We start from the raw sequence: 19,819 nt of genomic DNA, 5'->3' as shown, positions 1-19,819 counted from the left end.
TTTGTAACATTTAATCTATAAGCTGTACTAGTATCTTTTTTCATGTTACTAGTACTTTTTTAGACACTAGTATATTTTCCATTATAGGGATAGTTCACCCAAAAATCTTTATTATGTCATTAATAACTCACCCTCATGTCGTTCCAAACCCGTAAGACCTCCATTCATCTTCAGAACACAGTTCAATATATTTTAGATTTAAATCAAGAGCTCTCAGTCCCTCCATTGAAACTGTGTGTACTGTATACTGTCCATGTCCAGAAAGTTAAGAAAAACATAATCAGAGTAGTCCATGTGACATCAGAGGGTCCGTTGGAATTTTTTGAAGCATCGAAAATACATTTTGGTCCAAAAATAGCAAAAACGACAACTTTATTCAGCATTGTCTTCTCTTCCGTGTCTGTTGTGAGAGAGAGTTCAAAACAAAGCAGTTTGTGATATCCGGTTTGCGAAAGCATAATTCGATGTAACCAGATCTTCTTGAACCAGTTCACCAAATTGAATTGAATCGTTTTAAACGATTCGTGTCTCCAGTACGCATTAATCCACAATTGACTTAAGCTGTTAACTTTTTTAATGTGGCTGACTCTCCCTCTGAGTTTAAACAAACCAATATCCCAGAGTAATTCATTTACTCAAACAGTACACTGACTGAACTGCTGTGAAGAGAGAACTGAAGATGAACACAGAGCCGAGCCAGATAACGAACGATACATGACAACTGACAACTACCCTCACAGAGAGAGTCTTTCCATTGTTTTACAGTCTTAATGTAAATTCCTCTCTGAGGATGTTAAAATTAACTAAAAGTGGATGTAACAACAGAAAAACTGTGTAACACATGATCATCTACATGATGACGAACAAATATATATTTTAAAAAATCAAATATATAAGCTACAAAATGGCACAATAATCAAAGGAAAATGCCTGATGGTGTTTCAGAAATAGGATGATAAATATTTACTGATAATTCTATGTTAATCCACTCTTTATTACTGTTCATTTGTCTGTGATTTATGTGGGCTAGAAAGTAAATGCAGAAATCTCAAATGTCTTTGTCATGCTAACTCAAAGTGAGGCTCCATAGCTCAGTGGTTAGAGCACTGGTCTTGTAAACCAGGGGTCGCGAGTTCAATCCTCGCTGGGGCCTAAATGGGCAAATTTTTAAAAGGTGACTCGTTCTGAAAATGACCCTGAAGTTAAGATGAAAATGCAACATACTCATATGGATGAACATGAAAATGGAAAGGTGGAATTGCTGATATGAGACTCATGTTGGGAAAAAACAGTCATCCTTGATGAGACCAACATCAGTACAATAAAATCAGAGACTTTACCAGCAACACTGTGAGCTGCTCCAACCAGAGTATTTCAAGATATCAGGACCTACAGTGTGCATTATTTTGTTTTTGGTAAACATAAAGATATAAATTACTGATGTAAAATAATATTATGTCAAATATAAAGAATAAAAAAATAAGGTTGTTCATTTGAAACTGTAATGGGAATGGGATCATTTCACTTTATTTTGAGGCAACACATTTCAAATTCACAATGGAAAATTCACAGTGGAGGCAGCCATATGCACCCACAAGCAGATAAAGCTTACAAATATAAAAATAATTGGTCAGCTTCAAAAACAATAAAATATGAGATGTTTATTGAAACAAAGGATCAAGATCATTGGTTTTATTCAAAAGCTGAGAATGGCTTCTGTGAAGATAGTATCTGTAGAAGATCTTAATTGTCCAGTGTGCTTTGACATCTTTAAGACTCCTGTTCTTCTGTCATGTAGTCATAGTATCTGTAAAGAGTGTCTTCAAAAGTTCTGGAGAGACAGGGATATTCAGGACTGTCCCATCTGCAGGAGAAGATCCTCAAGAGACGAGCCTCCATGTAATCTGGTGTTAAAGAACTTATGCGAGTCATTCACAGCAGAAAGTGCTTCAGGGTCTGAGGAGGTCTGCAGTGTCCACAATGAGAAACTCTTCTGCTTGGATCATAAACAGCTTGTGTGTATTGTGTGCAGAGACTCAGAAAAACACAACAATCACAGATTCAGCCCAATCAATGAGGTCTTTCCATCTTACAAAGTATACATATTTCTCTTTTTTTCCTAGAAATAAAAAAAAAACATAATTGGTTACAATTGGTAACATAATTGGTTCTCCCAGAAACTGCACTTTAACAGATTTTCATTTTGTTAAATTCAAGGAGCAGCTTCTGTTATTTTTTTTTAATGTTTAAACTCAGGCTGAGCTCACAGAACAGCAGATTAGAGAGGAGTTTATGAAGCTTCATCAGTTTCTGCAAGATGAAGAAGAAGCTTCAATCACTGCACTGAGGAAGGAGGAAGAGCAGAAGAGTCAGATGAGAAGGAGAAGCTTGAGAAGATGAACAGACAGATCTCAGCTCCATCAGACACAATAAAAGACATAGAGGAGAAGATGAACACTAGTAGCATGTTATTTCTCAAAGTGACAACTGTTTTCTTCTTGCATTTAAAAAAACAACAACAAGAACAGTCAAACTTACCCTCATTTAAGGAATCTCTTTTAAAACTATTATTTATATAAATATTAATTGTTTGAAGATATACTTAAATTGTTTTGTTTATTTTCCAGGATTTAAAGTCATCATGGAAAGGTAAGTGAGCCGTCGTGTCACTTGTGTTGTTGATTGTGGCTGCCTGCCAACTCCTTTAGGTGTGTCTTTGTTATGCTAACTCAAGATGATATGTTTATGTCACGTACATGAGTGACAGATACCAGGTGAGGCTCCATAGCTCAGTGGTTAGAGCACTGGTCTTGTAAACCAGGGGTCGCGAGTTCAATTCTCGCTGGGGCCTGATCAGAAACCTTTTGAAAAGTGACCTGTTCTGAAAATGACCCTGGATTAGAGCTGATGAGGACTAAACACCACATGACATAATGTGCTCATATGGATGAACATGAACTTTCACAGAAGGAAGAAAACTGGCACATGCATGTCTTTAGACCAGGTCCTGTTCCTCCACACAGGCTCTTGTTGGCATGAGAAATACAGTCATTCTTGAAGAGACCAAATAACAGGCAGACCAACATCAAAACAAAGAAATCTGAGAATTTATTTAACGGCAACGTTGTGAGCTGCTCCAACCAGGTGCTTTCAGCTGTGACTTTTTTTTTACCTCCACCCTCTTACAAATCTTTCCGGAAGAAGAACATGGGTCTGGGATGTTGTGGTTTGAGAGAAACCAAAGGAAGATAACAGATTTCTTAAACACCAATGTCTGGAGTGTATATACAGAGATGATTACAGTTTTTCTCGATTGCTTAAACATTTCTTCAAACCATGCCTCATATTCTCAAATCCATAACATCTCAACCAATTCCCCAAACATCCTATTTTCAGTTCAAAATCAAGCTCTACACTCAAAACCACTCACTCTTGATTAAAAAAAAAAAAAAAAAACCTTTGCTCAGACATCACACACAAACCCTCAAAAAAAAAAAAAAAAAAAACACATTTCACAGACTATACTGGCCCTAGCCAGGCATCGGGGTAAAATCCTATTATATGACTGATCCACCCCGTCACACATCACTTGTAATGTCTAGTCAGGCTTCTACCATTCCATCTTATCCACACACACTGACAACTACCCTTACAGAGAGAGTCTTTCCATTGTTTTACAGTCTTGATGTAAATTCCTCTCTGAGGATTTTACCAGATAAAGTGCATGTAACAACAGAAAAACTGCGTAACACATGATCATCTACATGATGACGAACAAAAATATATATTAAAGAATCAAATATATAAGCTAAAAAATGACACAATAATCAAAGGAAAATGTCTGATGGTGTTTCAGAAACAGGATGATAAATATTTACTGATAATTCTATTCTGATCCACTCTTTATTTCTGATCTTTTGTCTGTGATTTATGTGGGCTAGAAAGTAAATGCAGAAATAAGATCATGTCCGAATAAAACAGTTGATAGATATCCATGTGTTCGTACATGTTAAAATAGTCGTTGTATGTTACAACAATTAAAAGGCCCCAACAACTTCTAGAGCCACCCTTAGCTTTGACATCTGTTAAGACATCTCAGGCTGCCTGCCATCTCAGGTCTGTCTTTGTCACACTAACTCAAAGTGAGGCTCCATAGCTCAGTGGTTAGAGCACTGGTCTTGTAAACCAGGGGTCGCGAGTTCAATCCTCGCTGGGGCCTAAATGGGCAAATTTTTAAAAGGTGACTCGTTCTGAAAATGACCCTGAAGTTAAGATGAAGATGCAACATACTCATATGGATGAACATAAAACCTTCAAGAAAATGGAAAGGTGGAATTGCTGATATGAGACTCATGTTGGGAAAAAAACAGTCATCCTTGATGAGACCAACATCAGTACAATAAAATCAGAGACTTTACCAGCAACACTGTGAGCTGCTCCAACCAGAGTATTTCAAGATATCAGGACCTACAGTGTGCATTATTTTGTTTTTGGTAAACATAAAGATATAAATTACTGATGTAAAATAATATTATGTCAAATATAAAGAATAAAAAAATAAGGTTGTTCATTTGAAACTGTAATGGGAATGGGATCATTTCACTTTATTTTGAGGCAACACATTTCAAATTCACAATGGAAATTCACAGTGGAGGCAGCCATATGCACCCACAAGCAGATAAAGCTTACAAATATAAAAATAATTGGTCAGCTTCAAAAACAATAAAATATGAGATGTTTATTGAAACAAAGGATCAAGATCATTGGTTTTATTCAAAAGCTGAGAATGGCTTCTGTGAAGATAGTATCTGTAGAAGATCTTAATTGTCCAGTGTGCTTTGACATCTTTAAGACTCCTGTTCTTCTGTCATGTAGTCATAGTATCTGTAAAGAGTGTCTTCAAAAGTTCTGGAGAGACAGGGATATTCAGGACTGTCCCATCTGCAGGAGAAGATCCTCAAGAGACGAGCCTCCATGTAATCTGGTGTTAAAGAACTTATGCGAGTCATTCACAGCAGAAAGTGCTTCAGGGTCTGAGGAGGTCTGCAGTGTCCACAATGAGAAACTCTTCTGCTTGGATCATAAACAGCTTGTGTGTATTGTGTGCAGAGACTCAGAAAAACACAACAATCACAGATTCAGCCCAATCAATGAGGTCTTTCCATCTTACAAAGTATACATATTTCTCTTTTTTTCCTAGAAATAAAAAAAAAACATAATTGGTTACAATTGGTAACATAATTGGTTCTCCCAGAAACTGCACTTTAACAGATTTTCATTTTGTTAAATTCAAGGAGCAGCTTCTGTTATTTTTTTTTAATGTTTAAACTCAGGCTGAGCTCACAGAACAGCAGATTAGAGAGGAGTTTATGAAGCTTCATCAGTTTCTGCAAGATGAAGAAGAAGCTTCAATCACTGCACTGAGGAAGGAGGAAGAGCAGAAGAGTCAGATGAGAAGGAGAAGCTTGAGAAGATGAACAGACAGATCTCAGCTCCATCAGGCACAATAAAAGACATAGAGGAGAAGATGAACACTAGTAGCATGTTATTTCTCAAAGTGACAACTGTTTTCTTCTTGCATTCAAAACAACAACCAGAACAGTCAAACTTACCCTCATTTAAGGAATCTCTTTTAAAACTATTATTTATATAAATATTAATTGTTTGAAGATATACTTAAATTGTTTTGTTTATTTTCCAGGATTTAAAGTCATCATGGAAAGGTAAGTGAGCCGTCGTGTCACTTGTGTTGTTGATTGTGGCTGCCTGCCAACTCCTTTAGGTGTGTCTTTGTTATGCTAACTCAAGATGATATGTTTATGTCACGTACATGAGTGACAGATACCAGGTGAGGCTCCATAGCTCAGTGGTTAGAGCACTGGTCTTGTAAACCAGGGGTCGCGAGTTCAATTCTCGCTGGGGCCTGATCAGAAACCTTTTTGAAAAGTGACCTGTTCTGAAAATGACCCTGGATTAGAGCTGATGAGGACTAAACACCACATGACATAATGTGCTCATATGGATGAACATGAACCTTCACAGAAGGAAGAAAACTGGCACATGCATGTCTTTAGACCAGGTCCTGTTCCTCCACACAGGCTCTTGTTGGCATGAGAAATACAGTCATTCTTGAAGAGACCAAATAACAGGCAGACCAACATCAAAACAAAGAAATCTGAGAATTTATTTAACGGCAACGTTGTGAGCTGCTCCAACCAGGTGCTTTCAGCTGTGACTTTTTTTTTACCTCCACCCTCTTACAAATCTTTCCGGAAGAAGAACATGGGTCTGGGATGTTGTGGTTTGAGAGAAACCAAAGGAAGATAACAGATTTCTTAAACACCAATGTCTGGAGTGTATATACAGAGATGATTACAGTTTTTCTCGATTGCTTAAACATTTCTTCAAACCATGCCTCATATTCTCAAATCCATAACATCTCAACCAATTCCCCAAACATCCTATTTTCAGTTCAAAATCAAGCTCTACACTCAAAACCACTCACTCTTGATTAAAAAAAAAAAAAAAAACCTTTGCTCAGACATCACACACAAACCCTCAAAAAAAAAAAAAAAAAAAAACACATTTCAAACACATTTCACAGACTATACTGGCCCTAGCCAGGCATCGGGGTAAAATCCTATTATATGACTGATCCACCCTGTCACACATCACTTGTAATGTCTAGTCAGGCTTCTACCATTCCATCTTATCCACACACACTGACAACTACCCTTACAGAGAGAGTCTTTCCATTGTTTTACAGTCTTGATGTAAATTCCTCTCTGAGGATTTTACCAGATAAAGTGCATGTAACAACAGAAAAACTGCGTAACACATGATCATCTACATGATGACGAACAAAAATATATATTAAAGAATCAAATATATAAGCTAAAAAATGACACAATAATCAAAGGAAAATGTCTGATGGTGTTTCAGAAACAGGATGATAAATATTTACTGATAATTCTATTCTGATCCACTCTTTATTTCTGATCTTTTGTCTGTGATTTATGTGGGCTAGAAAGTAAATGCAGAAATAAGATCATGTCCGAATAAAACAGTTGATGGATATCCATGTTTTCTTACATGTTAAAATAGTCGTTGTATGTTACAACAATTAAAAGGCCCCAAAAACTTCTAGAGCCACCCTTAGCTTTGACATCTGTTAAGACATCTCAGGCTGCCTGCCATCTCAGGTGTGTCTTTGTCACACTAACTCAAAGTGAGGCTCCATAGCTCAGTGGTTAGAGCACTGGTCTTGTAAACCAGGGGTCGCGAGTTCAATCCTCGCTGGGGCCTAAATGGGCAAATTTTTAAAAGGTGACTCGTTCTGAAAATGACCCTGAAGTTAAGATGAAGATGCAACATACTCATATGGATGAACATAAAACCTTCAAGAAAATGGAAAGGTGGAATTGCTGATATGAGACTCATGTTGGGAAAAAAACAGTCATCCTTGATGAGACCAACATCAGTACAATAAAATCAGAGACTTTACCAGCAACACTGTGAGCTGCTCCAACCAGAGTATTTCAAGATATCAGGACCTACAGTGTGCATTATTTTGTTTTTGGTAAACATAAAGATATAAATTACTGATGTAAAATAATATTATGTCAAATATAAAGAATAAAAAAATAAGGTTGTTCATTTGAAACTGTAATGGGAATGGGATCATTTCACTTTATTTTGAGGCAACACATTTCAAATTCACAATGGAAATTCACAGTGGAGGCAGCCATATGCACCCACAAGCAGATAAAGCTTACAAATATAAAAATAATTGGTCAGCTTCAAAAACAATAAAATATGAGATGTTTATTGAAACAAAGGATCAAGATCATTGGTTTTATTCAAAAGCTGAGAATGGCTTCTGTGAAAATAGTATCTGTAGAAGATCTTAATTGTCCAGTGTGCTTTGACATCTTTAAGACTCCTGTTCTTCTGTCATGTAGTCATAGTATCTGTAAAGAGTGTCTTCAAAAGTTCTGGAGAGACAGGGATATTCAGGACTGTCCCATCTGCAGGAGAAGATCCTCAAGAGACGAGCCTCCATGTAATCTGGTGTTAAAGAACTTATGCGAGTCATTCACAGCAGAAAGTGCTTCAGGGTCTGAGGAGGTCTGCAGTGTCCACAATGAGAAACTCTTCTGCTTGGATCATAAACAGCTTGTGTGTATTGTGTGCAGAGACTCAGAAAAACACAACAATCACAGATTCAGCCCAATCAATGAGGTCTTTCCATCTTACAAAGTATACATATTTCTCTTTTTTTCCTAGAAATAAAAAAAAAACATAATTGGTTACAATTGGTAACATAATTGGTTCTCCCAGAAACTGCACTTTAACAGATTTTCATTTTGTTAAATTCAAGGAGCAGCTTCTGTTATTTTTTTTTAATGTTTAAACTCAGGCTGAGCTCACAGAACAGCAGATTAGAGAGGAGTTTATGAAGCTTCATCAGTTTCTGCAAGATGAAGAAGAAGCTTCAATCACTGCACTGAGGAAGGAGGAAGAGCAGAAGAGTCAGATGAGAAGGAGAAGCTTGAGAAGATGAACAGACAGATCTCAGCTCCATCAGGCACAATAAAAGACATAGAGGAGAAGATGAACACTAGTAGCATGTTATTTCTCAAAGTGACAACTGTTTTCTTCTTGCATTCAAAACAACAACCAGAACAGTCAAACTTACCCTCATTTAAGGAATCTCTTTTAAAACTATTATTTATATAAATATTAATTGTTTGAAGATATACTTAAATTGTTTTGTTTATTTTCCAGGATTTAAAGTCATCATGGAAAGGTAAGTGAGCCGTCGTGTCACTTGTGTTGTTGATTGTGGCTGCCTGCCAACTCCTTTAGGTGTGTCTTTGTTATGCTAACTCAAGATGATATGTTTATGTCAGGTACATGAGTGACAAACATCAGGTGAGGCTCCATAGCTCAGTGGTTAGAGCACTGGTCTTGTAAACCAGGGGTCGCGAGTTCAATTCTCGCTGGGGCCTGATCAGAAACCTTTTGAAAAGTGACCTGTTCTGAAAATGACCATGGATTGGAGCTGATGAGGACTAATGAATAACTAATAATGACATAATGTGCTCATATGGATGAACATGAACCTTCACAGAAGAAGGAAAACTGGGACATGCATGTCTTTAGACCAGGTCCTGTTCATCCACAGAGGCTTTTGTTGGCATGAGAAATACAGTCATTCTTGAAGAGACCAAATAGCAGGCAGACCAACATCATACAATGAAACCATATAATTTATTTATAGGCAACGTTGTGAGCTGCTCCAACCAGGTGCTTTCAAGAGAAAAAAATGATTAACTAATTAAAGAAATTATTCCTTTCGGCTGTGAGTCTTATTTCTATTTAGTATATACTGTCCTATTTACTGGCGATATACTTTAAACTAAAGCCATCAGCAGTCAGTTCTCAGCTCCACACACACAGGAACTCAAACCAACCACAGTACTACTAGACAGTTAGGTTAGGTTTAGTGTTAGGTTTAGTTGAAATGTACCTGCAAAGTTGCTTATAGTCAGTTGAATGCCTGTTGAGGGACCATCAAAATAATGTTTGAACAGATATCAAGCAGTCTACTAATACATAATAATGATTGATAGGTGACATAGTTACAAAGTAATGTCAAAGTGACAGTGACAAAGTTATTTAGTAAAGGTCTATAGTACAGTTTAGTATAAGTCATCACTAAGACCGTGTCGGCTAAGGATGGCCCTGGTCTAGTATGAGGGTTTTTTTAACTCCACCCTATTACAAATCCTTCCAGAAGAAGAACATGGTCTGGGATGTGGAGGTTTGAGAGAACCAAAGGAGGGTAACAGCTTTCTTTACCTCAATGTCTGGAGTGTATATACAATGATGATTTAATATTTCTTACAATCTCCAGAAAACCCCAAAAATCGATCCACACACACTGACAACTACCCTCACAGAGAGAGTCATTCCATTGTTTTACAGTCTTGATGTAAATTCCTCTCTGAGGATGTTGTCACTTGTGTTGTTGATTGTGGCTGCCTGCCAACTCTTTAGGTGTGTCTTTGTTATGCTAACTCAAGATGATATGTTTATGTCAGGTACATGAGTGACAAACATCAGGTGAGGCTCCATAGCTCAGTGGTTAGAGCACTGGTCTTGTAAACCAGGGGTCGCGAGTTCAATTCTCGCTGGGGCCTGATCAGAAACCTTTTGAAAAAGTGACCTGTTCTGAAAATGACCATGGATTGGAGCTGATGAGGACTAATGAATAACTAATAATGACATAATGTGCTCATATGGATGAACATGAACCTTCACAGAAGAAGGAAAACTGGGACATGCATGTCTTTAGACCAGGTCCTGTTCATCCACAGAGGCTTTTGTTGGCATGAGAAATACAGTCATTCTTGAAGAGACCAAATAGCAGGCAGACCAACATCATACAATGAAACCATATAATTTATTTATAGGCAACGTTGTGAGCTGCTCCAACCAGGTGCTTTCAAGAGAAAAAAATGATTAACTAATTAAAGAAATTATTCCTTTCGGCTGTGAGTCTTATTTCTATTTAGTATATACTGTCCTATTTACTGCGATATACTTTAAACTAAAGCCATCAGCAGTCAGTTCTCAGCTCCACACACACAGGAACTCAAACCAACCACAGTACTACTAGACAGTTAGGTTAGGTTTAGTGTTAGGTTTAGTTGAAATGTACCTGCAAAGTTGCTTATAGTCAGTTGAATGCCTGTTGAGGGACCATCAAAATAATGTTTGAACAGATATCAAGCAGTCTACTAATACATAATAATGATTGATAGGTGACATAGTTACAAAGTAATGTCAAAGTGACAGTGACAAAGTTATTTAGTATAAGGTCTATAGTACAGTTTAGTATAAGGTCATCACTAAGACCGTGTCGGCTAAGGATGGCCCTGGTCTAGTATGAGGGTTTTTTTAACTCCACCCTATTACAAATCCTTCCAGAAGAAGAACATGGGTCTGGGATGTGGAGGTTTGAGAGAAACCAAAGGAGGGTAACAGCTTTCTTTAACCTCAATGTCTGGAGTGTATATACAATGATGATTTAATATTTCTTACAATCTCCAGAAAACCCCAAAAATCGATCCACACACACTGACAACTACCCTCACAGAGAGAGTCATTCCATTGTTTTACAGTCTTGATGTAAATTCCTCTCTGAGGATGTTACCAACTAAAGTCGACGTAACAACAGAAAAACTGTGTAACACATGATCATTTGCATGATCATGAAAAAATGTATATATTAAAGAATCAAATATATAAGCTAGAAAATAACAAAATAATCGCAAGAAAATGTCTGATGGTGTTTCAGAAATAGGATGATAAATATTTACTGACAACTCTATTCCGATCCACTCTTTAGTTCTGATCATTGGTCTGTGATTTATGTGGGCTAGAAAGTAAATTGCAGAAATAAGATCATGTCAGAATAAAACAGTTGATTGATATCCATGTGTTCTTACATGTTAAAATAGTCAAATATGTGCAAGGATTCTATGTTACATGGGCCTAAATGGTCAAATTTCTAAAAGGTGACCTGTTCTGAAAATGACCCTGAAATTAAGATGAAGATACAAGATACTGTGCTCATACGGATAAACATAAAACCTTCAATATATGTGCAAGGATTCTATGTTACAACAATTAAAAATCACTGTTATCTGTTATCATCAGTTATCAAATGAGAGCGCGTTATATGCATATTAAAACAAAGTAATACTGTTTGTGTGCAGTGTATAAACAGACATGTAGGTTGTGGAATTGTTTTGCACCATAGGCCTATTAAACATTCCTGAAACTTCCGCTGTCACAACTCTCATATACTCAAAAGCTTTCTAGCCTTATACTTACATTGCTAACTGAGCACAGATCCACAAACTGGCGAATCTTGTCTTCAACAAAGTGTTCATGGATTACTTTGAAGAATGTAATCAAAAGCAAAATGACATAAAAAGGAACAAGTGAAACACCATAAGTGACACACAAAGAGACAGGCTGCTTGACTTTGAAGCCAATGCAGAGCCATATTGCAGAAGCCACGCTGTAGCGGAGTATGAGGCTGTATGGATGTTTGTATGCCTCAGGAGATGCAGGTTGGATCAGGGGTCTCTAAGAGCCAAATTTGACAAGCCCACCACCTGGCACCTGCAAGCGCAATATTCAACATTGATTAAGACAGTCCTTAACAAAATAGCATGCTCTTTGAAAGGCGAGTTTGAAAAATAGGTTTTGAGACAAACTAGATGTTTTAGAACAGAGCTGTAGTTTGTTGTTGCCCTCACCTCCAGAAAGAAGAGCCCAACGACGACCTGAAAAGTGGGGTTGATCTCGCGAATAGTCTGAATCTCATTCAACTCATTGGCCATTGTAAGAATAAATTGTATATTTTTGCCTTCGAGATCACCTATATTATTTTGGTTCAGGTTGGGTTATCTGAGCAGAGAAGAGCAGGTACCCGGGAACAAAGAATGAGTCACACAAGTGGTGCAGGTCATTCTAAGCTCAACTTTATTGTACAAGGGGTGTTACTTTTATAGGGAAATGAAGCAATGGAATGTCTGGCAGATATTTGGATGATCAAGCATAACACACTGCATTGAGCAATACCATGAATATAGAGTAAGGTTCAAAAGGAATACATCATACTTTCATCACACAATGTCCTTTATCACAAGATGTTCACGTACACGAGCAGAATCTCACAATGGCCACTTTAAGACAGTCGAAGACATGTCTTACACAACCGTGAAGAATCTTGGGCATATCTTATGTTTCTTGATTATACTTTCGTACACATCCTCAGCTTCAATCACATTCATCTCCAACTGCTCTGGAACCCTAACAAAGGTTGCTACTGGATTGGATACGTGCAGCATTGCTTGATAGGTATTTCCCGTAGTGAGCGCTGTAACAGAACGCATTATAGAAGTACTAATACATTGCATCACACTGGGTGCTATTAGCAGAAGAATCACTATGAATATAACAACAGGTACAACAGTGTGTAGAATCCAAGTTCCCCATCCTCCCCATAGGCCGCTGAGCCAGTTCAGCCAGGAATCATCTTTCTTTGGCTCTGGAATGGATTCTCTCATCTGGTCCACAATATTGGAAACGTTGTCAGAGTTATCTGGAATGTAAAAACAACAAGATACTCCCAACATTTTACAAACTCCTCCCTGCTGCGATGTCAAAAGTCGAGAACAAGTCTGTTTTGAACTACTGCTTCTCTCATCTTTTTCATTTCCTCTGTTATTAAACTTAATGCATGAGTAGTATCATTTTCCAATGACAAGACTTGCGAAGCTAAACCATTTATTTTGTTTAAAGCAATGGAGGTTCCTACCCCTGGAAAGAAACTAGCTATGGACCATCCCACATTTTCCCATGGGGTTGTCCAGGGCGTAGCTGTTTTGTATCCATTGTATCGACCTCTCTTTTCTGTCTGTGTGATGGTGCCTGACTATCACAGGTATCAAGGTCTTTACGTGTCAATACGGTAGTTCCTGTGGAGAGTGTAGCTGGATAACAACATCCACGCCATTCTCCTTCATCCAAATGGTAATAAGCCATTCCCCCACAGGTCCAAATCATACCTGGGGAGCTATCAAGATAAGAAAACGGACAGTGAAAATTCTCAACAGATTGGTTATCATACTTAATAGTACAATTAGGCCGATTTCCAGCATTTTGAATCAGAGTTATTGCTGTCTTACAATCTGACATTCCTACATAATGTTTTCCTTTGGTTGAACAAATACACAAATCTGCGAGATGTGACAGTACATGAAAGGCTGGTCCTGTAAAAGGTAGTCCTTTATAGGAACAATTATACTCTTGGAGCGAAAACAACAATGCTCTGTTTGTTTTTAGATTATTTGTCATCTGTAGAATTATAGACATCTGGCGTGGTACATCACATCTGTTTCTCTCAAGACATACCATATCTGATGTTACAGGGTGTTTTCTCCACGCTGAGTGGAGTTGCATACAAATCCAACATTCTCCATCTATCTCTTCCTTCAAAACTCCTCTTTGTAACAAGGCCAATGCACATGCATAATTTCCTTCACATCTAGCCTTAGCTGTCCTCACTTCCTTAACATTATTGCTTAGATCAGAACTCATGATAAATTCTATGTCTTCGGTGGATGTATCCTTTGGGAGATCAATCAGATTTGGAGGCCACAAAATATGTTCTCCAGATACTGACAGTGCTTCACCAGACCCTGAGCACATTACAGCATAATTATAGAATATGTATTATTTAAAAGAAATATTAAAATATTCTAATTAAAAGTGAAGAGTTTGTATAGATTTAATGTAACAGGCATTTCACATGTTTACTGGTTTTACTACAAGGTCTTTCCCAGTCTATAAAGAAAATATCCACAGACAGTTGAACATGGAGCTTATGTACAGTCTGTAACAAAAAATAAAGTTAAGTTAACCTGCAAGGAAAAGGAAAAAGGGAAAAGACAGACATATACTTAATTAAGCAACCTGAAGTGTAAAATGTAATGTTAATATCTGTACTTACCTTCAAAACAAAGGCACAGCCAACATAAGCAACAAAGCACTCCTACTGAGCTGCTAATGGCAGCAACAGAGACACAAATAGCTTAGCCTGCTGGAGATACACAGAGAGCCTTGTTTTTATAGGTTTTTATTTCTATTTTAACTCGTGTTCACACTAGCAAACCATGACCAAACAATGCCATTAAAACTATGACTTGGTGTATATTGCAAAGCGATAATAGTGAATACAAAAATATGAATGGCTGTTTTATAACACAGAAATATGTGTGATTTCTTTTCTTATCTGTGAAAAGTGGGTATCAGAAACGCAAAGTTGCACAGTACTTGTCTTGATGTGAACAGACCTGAAGCTCCATGAAAAAATAAAGAGTACTTATAGACTGCACATCCTAGCAAAATATCTCATTTAACAGGACAATGGAAGAAAACACGGATAATAAACAGATATCTGAGAAGTGGGTGAGACTGTTAACAATAGAAAAAGATCCAGACTTGGAATTAAAGATATAACAAAAAATAAACAAAAACGGGGGTGGGGGGGAGGTTATGTAAGGCTTAATCATATTCATAATAGACTATTAGCCATTAATAGCCATTGCCATTTCCAGTGCCACTTATACTCACATCACTTTTGACCTGAGCTTCTTCCAGGTCCATCGTATACTCAAGAGAGAATGACAACTGTGCACTTGGCTGGCAAGGCATGCCGGAGATCAGAGGAGGACCTACAATAAAAGGGGTAAGTGTTTTTGGAGAATTCTGAAATAAAATACAACGCTTACCCCTGTAGGATCCTATTAGTATCTCGTAAAGAGATTGGTTTAATCTCTAATTAATTAATTAATTAATTAATTGGTTTTCAAGTTGTTAGTAGGACATTGATTTCATTTTTGTCACACTTGGCTGGCAACAGTAGTTGGATACACTATTAACACAGAGAGTGATTGGTTTAATCACTAGTTTTTAGTGGGACTTTCATTCTATTGTTGTTACACTTAGGCTGGCAACAGTAATTATTTGATCATTAATAATGTGGAAAATGATTGGATATACAGTACTAATCACACTGCATTTTTGATCACAGGAGCATTCATTACTTTGCGGAAATTATATCAAGGTTAAAGGCTTAATGCTGTTTATGAAATTAATTTACATTGTTACTGCATGTTGATATACTGTGACCATAAAAGAAGGACCCAAACTTTTCAGCACACGACCCCCAAAATAACAGTGCCACTACCTTGGGACCCTCACTTTCCTCTGAGGTGGTTAAAGTATATAGCATAATGACAACACAAAATAACACAACAGTCTAACAACAATATTATTTTATAGTAATTTACTCATTACTTACATTTCAACATTAATCTTAACTAAGTAATTGGGTGGGCAACATAGTCTGACTACAAAACTCTACATTGGAGTTTAATTTTTAAGAAGTTTGTTGAATACCAGTTGCCTTGCAAAAAACTCTTAATTGTCATATGAATCAGGAATTAACAGTGAGCATGGCATTGTATACCACTGACTAAAGGATTTGCAATTCCTTATAAGGTAGAGAAACATGTTGGTTTGTTTAAAATAGAATGTCATGCTTACATCAGTGGAAAAACAAGCCACTGTATGCCTCGGTGGAACACATTACATGTACATACAGTCCTGCATGTACACACATTCTTGTATGGCCAAAATTATCTCTTCTCCTCCCGGTGTCTGTTATATGATCCTTACATGTTCATGCAGACCCCAACCCATGGAGTATATATAACTTCCTCATGCACTTAATACATTATACATCCAATTATGGATATAAATAATATTAAAATAATACATTTCTGGTCCACAGATACATAACCAAACTTGGTGACCAACTATGAATGAGATTAAACATATTATTATTAAATAGTATTAGTATTCTTAATATTATTAATACAGTAACATATGAGAGCTTAAATTTGTAATCCAAATTCAATACAGAACCATATTAGCATCAGGACACTGCTGGCACGTGATGGACGCCCCATTACTGACCAGCATCCTGAAAACTGACACTTACATGCCAATCCTATAAGGCAGAAAAACACATAAATATACAAGCTGGTTTACAATTAAGTATATTATAAAAGTTCCATGTTTAAAAATGGCATTCATTTTAAAGATGTAACGTAACGTTATTTGTTTATTATTCTGTTATGTGCAGCGGCAAATGCAACACATTTTTTTTATCCCGTGCAGCCGATTCACTCGCAAGATGCTTAGTCTAGGTTAAATTAAAAAATATGACAATATATCAGTAAATGACTGTCATTTAGCGTAAAGCTTCAATCCTCCTTAATTTAGGTTGGTCGAAACCATATCAAAACAAAGCAAACTAAATCGTGCACGCGCTCGCGTGCTACGCCTACGTTACCTGATTTGATGCTGACTTGATTCGGCCCGCACTCCAGACATGACAAGCTCGAAATATCAAAATTACTCTACACGCCACAATCCGTAGGCTGCTGAAAAGCAATAGAAAACTGCTGGCAGGAAAAGGAATATGATGGAGAAACTGCACAGAAATGCTCTCAGCGTAACTATCGCCATGGTGCATATGACGCTCGATGACGTACCTGTTGCTGTTTGCGTTTAGAGTGCGTGCAGCGTGCGCGCGCTCTTAAATGTCTCTGCGAGAGGAAGTTCTGTGTTTCCTGCCGGACGCCTGAGCAGTGCTGGTTGCAGGTTACCGCGTAGTTTCTCTGACAAAAAAAAAGTATTGTGCAAAGAAGCATTTATATCGAGGTATAAGTTTCAGAGGAAAAACAAACGGTAAGTAAGGCTTCGAGGATACATTCATATTGATTGATTAGCTAGAAGGGAATTTTCTGAGGTGAATTTTTGCCCTCTGGTTTTGAACTAAGAGGAGAAAACAGCAGTTTGTATCGTGATTTTTTTTTCATTGTGCCACTTAAATTTAAGAAACCGAATTGAAAAATTAGCTTTTTGCCTTTTTAACAGATCTCATTGGTTTCTAAGAAGAGTTTGACCATGACAATAGTGGTTCTGCGTTTGCAAGGTTTAAACACAGAGGCAGGATCTGAAGACATTCGAAGATTTTTCCATGGCTTGCACATACGTGAGGGTGGTGTTCATATCACCGGTGGTGAGATGGGAGAAGCTTTCATTATTTTTAATTCAGAAAGAGAAGGCCAACTAGCCATGCGCTTATCTGGAAAACTCCTCAGAGGCTCTTCTGTTTCATTACATATTAGCAGTCTGGCTGAGCTCAAGAGAAAAATGGAGTCGAGATTAAAGAAACCAAAGTCCACTGCAGTGGAGACCAAAATAGTGCCATCTTCGCCACCTGACACAAACAGAGCTCTTTTGCGAAGTTTAATGACTGCCATTCAAGGACTGCATTCAAATGAAAAAGTGGATCAATGCCAAACGCCTGAAAATGTTGACCAAAATGTTCCAGAAACGCATAAATGGTCCTCAACTGACAACCAAACAAATACAGATGCTCAGCATAATCAAACTCATGACATGGCATCTAAGGAGGAGAAAAGCAAAGGAGAAAACCTCAATTCATGTAAGCCAGGCTACCTTCGGCTTTATGGATTTCCCGACTCTGTTGCCAAGCAAGAGATCTACCAGTTCCTACTGGGAATCTCAGTGTTGGATGTCATCACGAAAGTTCGATTGCAACTGGGCTGGTGCTGTCTGGTGAAGCTGGCCAGTTTTGCAGATGCTGAGGAGGGACTGAAATACAGCCACAGGAAATTCAAAGAATACAATGTTGAGGTCAGACTTGCTCATGAGAAGATGTGGACAGATGCTGTGGAGCAGTCCAAAAATTGCATGCTAAACATCAAACCTCACACTTTCTCAGAGCAAAGGGAAGTTAACATGGAAAGGAATGCAATGAGAGGTTTCTCAACCAAAAGAAGTGCAGAGGAACAGCCCTCACCTGGATCTCCCAAAAAATACTGCCGAAACTTTCCGTCCCCTCACACGGAACTTTGTGTTATTGTCAATAATCTTTCAAAGAATATAACCAAGACGGAGATCAAGAAGATTTTTGGATGTTATGCAATCCCAAACTATAGAATTAAACATTTATTAAACAAGTGGGGAGAGAGGACAAGCACAGCATTCATTACCTTTGAGCACGCAGAAGACTATGCCTCAGCTCTGAACATGAATGGTACAACTGTTGGCTTAACAAACATTGAAGTGTCACCCATAACTAAAGAAGAAATATTTGCTATAATCCGCAAAAACAGATGTGCTAAAGTCTGGAGGCCACCACATTATGGAAACGCACATTTAACCATGTCATGTGTGTATGCACGCAACTTTCCTGCATATGTCAGGAAGGTAGAGGTGAGAGACTTTTTCATGCACTTCAACATCTGTGAAGATGAAATCATATTGCTTGTGGACAGCCAGGGGAATGGTGTTGGGGAAGCCATCGTGCAGTTCGAATGTGAAGAAATCGCCAAACAGGCCCAGAGTCTCCATGGGAAGTATTTCATGGGAGCAAAAATTCTACTCACTTGTATCACACGACAACAGAGGGAGAAGATCCTTGGTAAATGGTGAACAGGAGATGAAATGTTCTCAGCACCTTCAGACACCAGCAGTGGTTTAAATGAGCACAACTAATTAATTTGAAGATCTAGCAAAAGCTTTATCATAACAAATCTCTTTATCGTTGAGCTGTACAGAAACCTTTTCAAGCAATGTGCTCAAGCGACATTATGGGTACGACATTTGAAGATGCCCAGTAAAGATTTTGTGTAACACATGGAAGGAGTATACCTAAAGAAGATCTCACAGTTTTTCATACAGTGGTTGCCAAACCGTTAAGGACTGGTCCAAGTGAATAAACAATACCTGTATACTTTCAACACAAGCTGAATTACATTATATTGCACTTTTTCCTTGGTTGTAGCTGCTGAACATGCAGCTTGTTGGCTTAAATTAAAAACAGATATATCACAGATGTCTTGCATATTAATATTTAGTTATTTATTTTGCTGTATATATTGTAATAGAAGTAATATGTTACAAGACATTCAGACTGGTCAAATGTTTTTGACTGTATTTGAGCCAGTGTTTTGATTTGGCATCTGTATATGAGTTCCTGTTTGAAAAAACTAAAACAACAATTTTGAATTGTTTCTGATGTCTTAGTGACTGGAAAAACTTGTTTTTCATTTGACATGTAAATTGGAGGTTATAT

The 19,819-nt window shown here is 37.6% G+C and overlaps 1 protein-coding gene, 1 long non-coding RNA gene and 7 other non-coding genes across 9 annotated transcripts; 8 read left to right on the top strand and 1 right to left on the bottom strand.

The window, feature by feature from the left end:
• The first annotated feature begins 1,080 nt into the window (after positions 1-1,080).
• trnat-ugu (transfer RNA threonine (anticodon UGU)) lies at positions 1,081-1,153 on the top strand. The gene has a single exon. It is a non-coding gene; the product is annotated as a tRNA-Thr (tRNA).
• Positions 1,154-2,778: 1,625 nt separating this feature from the next.
• Positions 2,779-2,851, top strand: trnat-ugu (transfer RNA threonine (anticodon UGU)). The gene has a single exon. It is a non-coding gene; the product is annotated as a tRNA-Thr (tRNA).
• A 1,295-nt stretch (positions 2,852-4,146) lies between these two features.
• Positions 4,147-4,219, top strand: trnat-ugu (transfer RNA threonine (anticodon UGU)). The gene has a single exon. It is a non-coding gene; the product is annotated as a tRNA-Thr (tRNA).
• A 1,633-nt stretch (positions 4,220-5,852) lies between these two features.
• On the top strand, positions 5,853-5,925 carry trnat-ugu (transfer RNA threonine (anticodon UGU)). Its single transcript has one exon. It is a non-coding gene; the product is annotated as a tRNA-Thr (tRNA).
• Positions 5,926-7,232: 1,307 nt separating this feature from the next.
• On the top strand, positions 7,233-7,305 carry trnat-ugu (transfer RNA threonine (anticodon UGU)). The gene has a single exon. It is a non-coding gene; the product is annotated as a tRNA-Thr (tRNA).
• Positions 7,306-8,938: 1,633 nt separating this feature from the next.
• Positions 8,939-9,011, top strand: trnat-ugu (transfer RNA threonine (anticodon UGU)). The gene has a single exon. It is a non-coding gene; the product is annotated as a tRNA-Thr (tRNA).
• A 1,121-nt stretch (positions 9,012-10,132) lies between these two features.
• On the top strand, positions 10,133-10,205 carry trnat-ugu (transfer RNA threonine (anticodon UGU)). The gene has a single exon. It is a non-coding gene; the product is annotated as a tRNA-Thr (tRNA).
• Positions 10,206-12,351: 2,146 nt separating this feature from the next.
• Positions 12,352-17,161, bottom strand: LOC113059856 (uncharacterized). The gene is made up of 3 exons (XR_003278169.1): positions 17,003-17,161; positions 16,649-16,657; positions 12,352-15,317 (listed from the first exon to the last, which is right to left on the bottom strand). It is a non-coding gene; the product is annotated as an uncharacterized LOC113059856 (long non-coding RNA).
• Positions 17,162-17,250: 89 nt separating this feature from the next.
• Positions 17,251-19,489, top strand: LOC113059855 (RNA-binding protein 12B-like). Its single transcript, XM_026228492.1, has 2 exons — positions 17,251-17,400; positions 17,590-19,489. Exon 2 carries the CDS (start codon positions 17,620-17,622, stop codon positions 19,174-19,176), a length of 1,557 nt encoding a protein of 518 aa, XP_026084277.1. The 5' UTR covers positions 17,251-17,400; positions 17,590-17,619; the 3' UTR covers positions 19,177-19,489.
• Positions 19,490-19,819: the final 330 nt, after the last annotated feature.

This window comes from Carassius auratus, chromosome 41, assembly GCF_003368295.1.
Source record: "Carassius auratus strain Wakin chromosome 41, ASM336829v1, whole genome shotgun sequence".
Taxonomy (NCBI): Eukaryota; Metazoa; Chordata; class Actinopteri; order Cypriniformes; family Cyprinidae; genus Carassius; species Carassius auratus.
Note: the sequence above shows the minus strand (reverse complement) of the source record. Positions and strands in the feature narration are given on the sequence as shown.